The sequence below is a fragment of the Scyliorhinus canicula genome, chromosome 8 (genome assembly GCF_902713615.1).
Source record: "Scyliorhinus canicula chromosome 8, sScyCan1.1, whole genome shotgun sequence".
Classification (NCBI taxonomy): domain Eukaryota; kingdom Metazoa; phylum Chordata; class Chondrichthyes; order Carcharhiniformes; family Scyliorhinidae; genus Scyliorhinus; species Scyliorhinus canicula.
Genome location: NC_052153.1, coordinates 191276782 through 191287652, shown reverse-complemented (window position 1 = coordinate 191287652; position 10871 = coordinate 191276782). Strand labels below are relative to the sequence as shown.

The 10871-nt window shown below is 51.1% G+C and overlaps 1 protein-coding gene across 1 annotated transcript in view; it reads right to left on the bottom strand.

Moving 5' to 3' along the window:
* Positions 1-5707: 5707 nt before the first annotated feature.
* Positions 5708-10871, bottom strand: part of LOC119969944 (sodium-dependent multivitamin transporter-like) — an 84056-nt gene continuing 78892 nt past the window's right edge. Inside the window, exons 10-11 of the mRNA XM_038803911.1 lie at positions 8057-8178; positions 5708-5980 (exon numbers count right to left, since the gene is read on the bottom strand). Of these exons, the coding sequence (XP_038659839.1) occupies positions 5801-5980; positions 8057-8178 (302 nt within the window). The 3' untranslated portion in view covers positions 5708-5800. The remainder of the gene's footprint in view (positions 5981-8056; positions 8179-10871) is intronic.

Sequence of the window (10871 nt, the reverse complement as noted above, 5' to 3'; positions counted from 1 at the left end):
TCCACACTGCTGTACGCTTAACCTCCACACTGCTGTACGCTTAACCTCCGCACTGCTGTACGCTTAACCTCCACACTGCTGTACGCTTAACATCCACACTGCTGTACGCTTAACATCCACACTGCTGTACGCTTAACCTCCACTGTACTGTATGCTTAACCTCCACACTACTGTACGCTTAACCTCCGCACTGCTGTACGCTTAACCTCCACACTACTGTACGCTTAACCTCCACACTACTGTACGCTTAACCTCCGCACTGCTGTACGCTTAACATCCACACTGCTGTATGCTTAACATCCACACTACTGTACGCTTAACCTCCACACTACTGTACGCTTAACCTCCGCACGACCGTACACTGAACATCCACACTACCGCACTCTTAACCTCCACACTACTGTACGCTTAACCTCCACACTACTGTCTCAACCAATCTCCTGGCCTTTTAGAGCAAACTGACAGCTTTCAAGGTAATTTTTGTTCACTCCAGGGCCAGCCCAATTACCGTGCTGGTTGATTATCCACCATGCTACAGATTATTGTGATGGTATAATTATTTATTAAAACTTAGAGTACCCGGTTCTCTTTTTTTTCCCCCCAATCAAGGGGCAATTTAGTGTGGCCAATCCATGGGTTGTGGGGGTGAGACCCACGCAGACACGGGGAGAATGTGCAAACGCCACATGGACTCCACAGTGCTAACCACTGCGCCACCCTGCTTGGCTTTCGATGGTATGAATATTGAGTGTGTGTTTAGCATGTCCTTGCTGAGAAATCGGACATTGTTACAAAACGTTCCCAACCATGCAGCACAACAAACAGTAAAATGCACCAAATACTGGACCAGCAGCTGTCACATGGAATCAGAAACACTGCATCTACACACTGACATTTAACAACTCGCTTAGACCAGACAATATACTTTGAACACAAACATACATTGTGATATACTTTGTGCACACAGAACGGCACACTGTGCACGAACATGGTACGCCGTGCTGTGTGCCGCACAGGGTACGCTGCGCTGTGTGCGTGCACACAGTTTGCAGTGCTGTGCACACGCAGAATGCAGCACACACGCGGTACACCACGCTGTGCGCACACACGGTACGCTGTCTACAAGACCATATATAAAAATGATACGTTGGCATGATACATCCATACATTATGAACAGATTAGTTTTCTTAAAACAGTTGAACCACATTACTTACAAAACCCAATCTGGCTCTTGCCAAAGACAAATTTTTAAATTTGCACAGAATTAAAAAGAAATCATATCCGTAAATAACAGCATATTTTTCCAAAATCTTGCAGATAAGCAATAATTTAAATGTACCATAAATTAAAATTAAATTATCGGTGCCTTTGTGAGAAAAATGGTTCTCTTTAGTGTATGTCTGGTTCAAACTTGGCCCAGCAATGGGTTCGGGGTTTGGCCCCTCAGCCCAGGATGTGGGCAAGTATTGGCCGAGGACCAAACGCCCCTTTGGCTTCCCCTCAGCAGATGTTGGGCAAGTGTGAAAGGGCCTCCTTGGCTAAAACAGACAAAGAGGCCTGGGGCTGGGTTTGAACCTATGGCAGCATCTCGGTTTTAAAATGGAGCCTTGCTCCCTGGGTGATGGGTGTGACTTGCAATGACTGCTACTCCCCACTCATCTCTAGTGACCTTCAGAGCTGGCAGGCCTCCTTCAAGGACAATGACAACCGGGTGGCTCCCTAAAGCCATTTCGGGCCTGTTAAGAATCAGGCACGTTGCTGTGAGATTGTCAGGTATGAACCTAGACTGGGTGAGGAGAGTAGGTTCCCTCGGCTAAGTGAACCGGTTGGGTATCCCCCCCGATCATTCTGATCATTTTTACTGACTCAAGCTTTATACTCCCGGATTCTCTTTCCCAAATCTCGCGGTGGGATTTCAATTCACTTTTCCTGGATTGTACTCCGATCGCAACCGCATTCACGTCTCGGGGTGAGACAGATCCACAAAACAAAAATTAAGATTCCCACTGTCAGAAAATGAATTCCCACTTTGCCAAAGATCACAGTGACCAGAAGAGGGCGAAAGGTGGGACCTCTGTCTGGTATTGAGTGGTTTGTTGTTCCGACACGTGATGTCCCTCCTTGCCCCACACAGAGGAGGGGGTCTAGCTGAAGTGTACAAGACAGGGCAGTGAGGAATTCACATTACAGGCGATGGGAGTGACCAACACGGACTCCATTCAGAGTACCATGTTGTGATTCAATGCCATGCTGAGGGGAGAATCTTGTAGCGAACGTTCCCGCTTGATTTCCAGCATCTCCTGGACACAGGTGTGTCAGGAATGTCAACAATTCCACCATTCCCCCAATTTAAAGAAATAAATAAAAAACAAAGAAGAATATTAGAGATGTTATTAACCTCTGACACGACTACCTGCAGCCACAAAGTGTAACTACGGTGGCCCATTGAACTCTCGCGAAATTAAACGTGACCGACAATCCTTCGCCATTTGCGATTCTGTGGTCATTCCCCCACGGGAGGTTTCGTAACACAGAAGGTGCTAGAATGTGGGTTAATCGCTCCAGCCGGCCTCGCACTGGGGCGCAGAAAGGTGAGAGGTGGATTAAATGTGGGGCGGATTCTGGGCAATGACCAATTCAGAGGCAGCAGCTGGCCATTTACCCCATGTTTAGCAGCGAACGACTCTTTCACCTCAAGGAGTCAGGCAGGGATGTGGAGGCCAAATCACTGAGCGTCTTTAAGACAGAGATAGATAGGTTCTTGATTAATAAGCGGATCGGGGGTTATGGGGAGAAGGCAGGAGAATGGGGATGACAAAAATATCAGCCATGATTGAATGGCGGAGCGGAGTCGATGGGCCGAGTGGCCTAATTCTGCTCCTATGTCTGATGGATCAGAATTAGGGAGGAGAAATCAACCTGGCGGGCAGGGGAGGACATTATTCTCTGGTTAGGAAGAGTTTGTGCTTTCATGTTTACCAAGCAGGCTATTTGTTTTCGTAAATCGAACGCAAGCTGACACTGCAAGAATTAATCTTAAAAAACAAAACAGGAATTCTCCCATCAAATTTGGTTGATCGCACATCTTGCCTCCTCAATAATAGGAATAAAGCAAGTAGAAAACGTAAATCGACCACCCGGGTTTGTGAGCTCGGCCTGGCCCGAGAGAGATCACAGGATCTCAGGAAGGAGTTTGATTCTTGCACTGCTGGGGTTAGTACACGCAGGGTCGTGGGAATGAACCTTCTATCAGACCACTGGAAGGGGAAAAACGATCACACTGGTTACAGGCCGACACGGTGGCGCAGTGGTTAGCACTGCTGCCTCACAGCACCAGGGACCACGGGTAGGGTGTTCTTTCGGAGGGTGGGTACAAACCCAACGGGCTGAATGGCCTCTTTCTGCACTATAGGAATTCTATGAATCATACGCAATACAGATCCGGACTTGCAACACTTTTATCGCCCGCACAGAAATCTAGAATGCCTCCGAGATCCTTGATGTGATCTGTACCTGGAGGATGATTGGTGTGACGGATCTGCAAAGTTGGGAGTGGCAGAAGCAGTGGCTTCGAGGTGGGACACCTCCAATGAAGCAAGGCTGCTTTAACAGAATCCCTGCTTTTCCCCCCCAAACACAAAAAGCAAAATACTCTGGATGTCGAAAATCGGAAATGGATACCCAAAATGCTGGAAGTACTCAGCAGGTCTGGTAGCGTCTATGGAGGGAGAAGAAGAGTTGAGCCTTTGAGGGCCATGACCAGAACTGGGAAAGGTTAGGGCTACTGAGATAAGAGCGGGAAAATGGGACTGACAGGATTGCGTTACAGAAAGCGGCCTTGGGAAGCTGGAGGAACAACACCTCATCTTTAGGCTGGGTACTTTACAGTCTTTTGGACTCAATGTTAAGTTCAACAATATTAGATTCTAACCTCTGTCCCCATTTTGTTTTTTGTCCTCTGATTTCCATTGCTTTTGGATGGCTGCGATCCTGCTATTGACACCTCCTCTAGACACATCTTTTGTTTCTTTATTTGTTTCATCAGCCATTTCCTTTGGTCTTGCGCCATGAAACCTTACTTCATTTAACCTCTGCTGCTTTCCATTCTATCGCCGCCCTTCTCCTTTGTTCTTTTACCCACCCTCCTCTTTCTCCACAGATGCTACCAGACCCGCTGTGTGTTTCCCAGCATTTTCCGTTCTTATTTCCGTTTTCTCAGCTGGCTCAGTTGTACGGGGGGGGCAGAGGAACAGAAGGCCATTCAGCCCGTCGAGCCTGTTCCAACAAATACTGGCAGCAGGGCAAGGGGGGAGAGCTCGCCCTTCTTCATCAGAACACATCGTGCAAGGCCCTTTCCCAGTCACCTGAGAGGTGTTATCAGTTTGATCTGAAAGAAGGCACAGTCGACAGTGCAGCAGGTCCCTCAGAGGACCAGTGGCAGAGTCAGTCTAGATTCCTGTTAACATTGAACATACAGTGCAGAAGGAGGCCATTCGGCCCATCGAGTCGACACTGACCCACTTAAGCCCTCACTTCCACCCTATCCCCGTAACCCAATAACCCCATCTAACCTTTTTCGACACTCAGGGCAATTTATCACGGCCAATCCACCTCACCTGCACGTCTTTGGGCTGTGGGAGGAAACTGGAGCACCCGGGGGAAACACACACAGACACGGGGAGAACGTGCAGACTCTGCACAGACAGTGACCCAGCGGGGAATCGAACCTGGGACCCTGGCGCTGTGAAGCCACGGTGCTATCCACTTGTGCTATCGTGCTACCATGCTGCCACTTGTGTTTGGGTCGCTGGGGTGGGACTTGAACCCATGGCCTTCCTACTGAGAGGCCAGACTGCTCCCCACAGAGTCACAACTGACATCTAACGTTTAAAAGATATTTATACCACAAATGGGAGCTTCGGACTTGCTGCACTGTAGACTGAAGAGAAGTTGGTAGATGCCCCACAGTCTCAATCTCATTTTAGTCAGCAGAAGAGGACAGATAAGGGAAAATAACATCAGAGGGGGCAGGACGTTCCTCATGTGCGTCTCTACCAGGTGGCTCTTGTGCGTCTCATCTCGGTAGGTTACAAAGAAGCAACCGGAAATCCCGCGGGCAGTGCGGGCCTCTTGACTGGGTTAACGGACAACAAGAAACAGTGAGCTTCGACCTTAGCTTGGCACAGCAAGAATTCTGAAAGTGGCCTGCCAGCAGAGAGGGGACAGATCCCGCCCGTCACTACGAAACCTGCTGCCGTTTGTGCGTCTCGACTCGGGATAACATATCAAATTAAAAAGAAAACAAACTGCTCGCCCAACAAGCAGCCTAAAAGCCTGGGGAAATAAAGCACCTGAACTTCCACTCTCACCAAAACGGAATTTGGTCGAGTGCCAGCTTTTAAGGAACTTCTGAGCGATGAAAAGGTCACAAAAAATACCGGGTTCCCCCAAGCAGATGAACAGCAACTTGCCAAAAAAGAAAACAGGGGACAGTGGCAACATTTACCTGTCTGGGTAGGAAGCGGTGACTGCCACAGTACTGCCTGTCAAATCCAGACATATCTTCGCTCAACTGCAATTAGTTACCAACGGTCCTTTCATTCCCCCCCCACCCCAGCCCCAACCCACGTCCTCTTTGTCAGTCATCCAGCAAAGGCAAAGCGTTGTACAAGAGAGACCTCCAACAACCAGCGAAGAGTGACTCTGTCGCTATCCTGCAAGCTATCCTTTGTTAAACGACGGTAAATACTCTCTCTGTAACGTCTACGCACGAACTAAGTAACCATTCAAGATACATTCTCACAGCGACGTCTCTTGCAGGACCATTGCCACCTCGCCTTCCTTCCCCATTACCACCTCTTTCAGTGGCTGAACTCCAAATTCCGGCTTCTCCTCTCCTCCGGCTGCAACCTCTTTGCTGATCACCCCATTCGGCTCTTTGGTTGGCACGAGGGAATGTTGCAAGGTGGGTTCGTCATTCTGCGTCAGTGAGAAATGTGGGAAAAGAAAGACGGTTAATCAGGCTTCGCAACAAACGGCCATTTGAACCATACGCTTGCACACAATTGGGGAAATGCTTCAAGGTTCTTCCCTTAGAACGCACCCAGGAAATGATGATAACTAATCCAACTTACCTGATGGCGAGCCACAGACAGAACCGTCTGCCTGATGGCGAGCCGCAGATTGTACCGTCTGCCTGACGGCGTGCCGCAGATTGTACCGTCTGCCTGATGGCGAGCCGCAGACTGTACCGTCTGCCTGACGGCGAGCCGCAGACTGTACCGTCTGCCTGACGGCGAGCCGCAGACTGTACCGTCTGCCTGACGGCGAGCCGCAGACTGTACCGTCTGCCTGACGGCGAGCCGCAGACTGTACCGTCTGCCTGACGGCGAGCCGCAGACTGTACCGTCTGCCTGACGGCGAGCCGCAGACTGTACCGTCTGCCTGACGGCGAGCCGCAGACTGTACCGTCTGCCTGACGGCGAGCCGCAGACTGTACCGTCTGCCTGACGGCGAGCCGCAGACTGTACCGTCTGCCTGACGGCGAGCCGCAGACTGTACCGTCTGCCTGACGGCGAGCCGCAGACTGTACCGTCTGCCTGACGGCGAGCCGCAGACTGTACCGTCTGCCTGACGGCGAGCCGCAGACTGTACCGTCCGGCTGACGGCGAGCCGCAGACTGTACCGCCCGGCTGACGGCGAGCCGCAGACTGTACCGTCCGGCTGACGGCGAGCCGCAGACTGTACCGTCCGGCTGACGGCGAGCCGCAGACTGTACCGTCCGGCTGACGGCGAGCCGCAGACTGTACCGTCCGGCTGACGGCGAGCCGCAGACTGTACCGTCCGGCTGATGGTGAGCGAGCCGCAGACTGTACCGTCCGGCTGACGGCGAGCCGCAGACTGTACCGTCCGGCTGACGGCGAGCCGCAGACTGTACCGTCTGGCTGACGGCGAGCCGCAGACTGTACCGTCCGGCTGATGGTGAGCGAGCCGCAGACTGTACCGTCCGGCTGATGGTGAGCGAGCCGCAGACTGTACCGTCTGGCTGATGGTGAGCGAGCCGCAGACTGTACCGTCTGGCTGACGGCGAGCCGCAGACTGTACCGTCCGGCTGACGGCGAGCCGCAGACTGTACCGTCCGGCTGACGGCGAGCCGCAGACTGTACCGTCCGGCTGACGGCGAGCCGCAGACTGTACCGTCCGGCTGATGGTGAGCGAGCCGCAGACTGTACCGTCCGGCTGACGGCGAGCCGCAGACTGTACCGTCCGGCTGACGGCGAGCCGCAGACTGTACCGTCTGGCTGACGGCGAGCCGCAGACTGTACCGTCCGGCTGATGGTGAGCGAGCCGCAGACTGTACCGTCCGGCTGATGGTGAGCGAGCCGCAGACTGTACCGTCTGGCTGATGGTGAGCGAGCCGCAGACTGTACCGTCTGGCTGACGGCGAGCCGCAGACTGTACCGTCCGGCTGACGGCGAGCCGCAGACTGTACCGTCCGGCTGATGGTGAGCGAGCCGCAGACTGTACCGTCCGGCTGACGGCGAGCCGCAGACTGTACCGTCCGGCTGACGGCGAGCCGCAGACTGTACCATCCGGCTGACGGCGAGCCGCAGACTGTACCGTCCGGCTGACGGCGAGCCGCAGACTGTACCGTCCGGCTGATGGTGAGCGAGCCGCAGACTGTACCGTCCGGCTGATGGTGAGCGAGCCGCAGACTGTACCGTCCGGCTGATGGTCCCAGGTTCAATTCCAGCCTCGGGTGACTGTCTGTGCAGAGTCTGTACGTTCTCCCCGTGTCTGCATGGGTTTCCTCCGGCTTCTCCGGTTTCCTCCCACAAGTCCTGAAAGACGTGCTTGTTAGGCGGATTGGCCATGCTAAATTGCCCTTAAGTTTCCAAAAGGTTAGGTGGGGTCAGTGTTCTTTCAGGGGCTGGTGTCGCCTCGATGGGCCGAATGGCCTCCTTCTGCACTGTAAATTCTATGAAATGGGATTAAAGCAATTTGTTAACACAAGGAAGGAGAGAATGAAATCTGATCAAATGGTTGTGTACGTACCGCTGGCTGATAGCGAACCCCACAGCTCAGCTTCTCCTTGCATCGCCCAGGCAGAAAGAAGAGCAGGTAACGCAGAACTGGAACAACAGTCGACGGATTCACGTCCTCCCCTTTCATTGGGCCTAGAATGTGCAGAGATCAGGCACCGAATTCAATGTCTCTCTATAAAAAGCGTTTGTACACACGGACGCACACAGGCACACACTAATACAGACAGGCACACACACAAAAGCAAATACTACCTAGCCACAGGTAACGCTTGCAGACATACACACACGTACATAAAAAAGATCGTTTAAGAACAAAATGTGACCAGCTGCGATAAAGATAGTCACATGATCCAAGACCGAGTTGCAAAGCCAGGCACCAGAAATTCCAAACCTGTGCCTTCATTAAATTAGATTATGGCTGATCTCCAGCTTAACTCATGTACCCGCCTTGACGCCAGAAGCTTTAACATTCCATGGCTGACAGGAATCTCAGTGTGGACACTTGTACAATGATCCCCAGCAGCAGCAGCCTTTTGGAGAGAGAGTTCAGGATTTCCACTAACCGACGTGCTTCCTGACACCATCTCCAGACAGCCTGGCTCCAATTTTAAGGTTCTGCCCCCTTGTACTGGATGCCTACAGCACATAGGAAGTAGTATATATAGAGAAATACAGCACAGAACAGGCCCTTCGGCCCACGATGTTGCGCCGAACTTTTGTCCTAGGTTAATCATAGAATTTTGGACAATTTTTCATGGCCAATCCACCCAACCTGCACATCTTTGGACTGTGGGAGAAAGCCGGAGCGCCCGGAGGAAACCCACGCAGTCACGGGGAGGATGTGCAGACTCCACACAGACAGTGACCCAAGTCGAAATCGAACTTGGGACCCTGGAGCTGTGAAGCAATTGTGCTATCCACAATGCTACCGTGCTGCCCTTAAGAAGTTAACCTACACTCCATTATTCTACCCTAATCCAAGTACCTATCCAATAGCCGCTTGAAGGTCCCTAACTTTTCCGACTCAACTACTACCACAGGCAGTGCATTCCATGCCCCCACTACTCTCTGGGTAAAGAACCTACCTCTGACATCCCCTCTACATCGTCCACCATTTATCTTAAATTTATGTCCCCTTGTAATGGTGTGTTCCACCCGGGGAAAAAGTCTCTGACTGTCTACTCTATCTATTCCCCTGATCATCTTATAAACCTCTATCAAGTCGCCCCTCATCCTTCGCCGTTCTAATGAGAAAAGGCCTAGCACCCTCAACCTTTCCTCGTATGACCTACTCTCCATTCCAGGCAACATCCTGGTAAATCTCCTTTGCACCTTTTCCAAAGCTTCCACATCCTTCCTAAAATGAGGTGATTAGAACTGCACACAGTACTCCAAATGTGGCCTGACCAAGGTTTTGTACAGCTGCATCATCACCTCACGGCTCTTAAATTCAATCCCTCTGCTAATGAACGCTAGCACACCATAGGCCTTCTTCACAACTCTATCCACTTGAGTGGCAACTTTCAAAGAACTATGAACATAGACCCCAAGATCTCTCTGCTCCTCCACATTGCCAAGAACCCTACCATTAACCCTGTATTCCGCATTCAGATTTGTCCTTCCAAAATGGACAACCTCACACTTGTCAGGGTTAAACTCCATCTGCCACTTCTCAGCCCAGCTCTGCATTCTATCTATGTCTCTTTGAAGCCGACAACGGCCTCCTCACTATCCACAACTCCACCAATCTTCGTATCATCTGCAAATTTACTGACCCACCCTTCAACTCCCTCATCCAAGTCGTTAATGAAAATCACAAACAGCAGAGGACCCAGAGCTGATCCCTGCGGTACGCCACTGATAACTGGGCTCCAGGCTGAATATTTGCCATCCACCACCACTCTCTGTCTTCTATCGGTTAGCCAGTTTGTTATCCAACTGGCCAAATTTCCCACTATCCCATGCCTCCTTACTTTCTGCATAAGCCTACCATGGGGAACCTTATCAAATGCCTTACTAAAATCCATGTACACTACATCCACTGCTTTACCTTCATCCACATGCTTGGTCACCTCCTCAAAGAATTCAATAAGACTTGTAAGGCAAGACCTACCCCTCACAAATCCGTGCTGACTATCCCTAATCAAGCAATGCCTTTCCAGATGCTCAGAAATCCTATCCCTCAGTACCCTTTCCATTACTTTGCCTACCACCGAAGTAAGACTAACTGGCCTGTAATTCCCAGGGTTATCCCTATTCCCTTTTTTGAACAGGGGCACGACATTCGCCACTCTCCAATCCTCTGGTACCACCCCTGTTGACAGCGAGGACGAAAAGATCATTGCCAACGGCTCTGCAATTTCATTTCTTGCTTCCCATACAATCCTTGGATATATCCCGTCAGGCCCGGGGGACTTGTCTATCCTCAAGTTTTTCAAAACGCGCAACACATCTTCCTTCCTGACAAGTATCTCCTCAAGCTTATCAGTCTGCTTCACGCTGTCCTAACCAACAATATGGCCCCTCTCGTTTGTAAATACTGAAGAAAAACACTTGTTCAAGACCTCTCCTATCTCTTCAGACTCAATACACAATCTCCCGCTACTGTCCTTAATCGGACCTACCCTCACTCTAGTCATTCTCATATTTCTCACATATGTGTAAAAGGCCTTGGGGTTTTCCTTGAACCTACCCGCCAAAGATTTTTCATGCCCTCTCTTAGCTCTCCTAATCCCTTTCTTCAGTTCCCTCCTGGCTATCTTGTATCTCTCCAGCGCCCTGTCTGAACCTTGTTTCTTCAGCCTGACATAAGTCGCCTTCTTCCT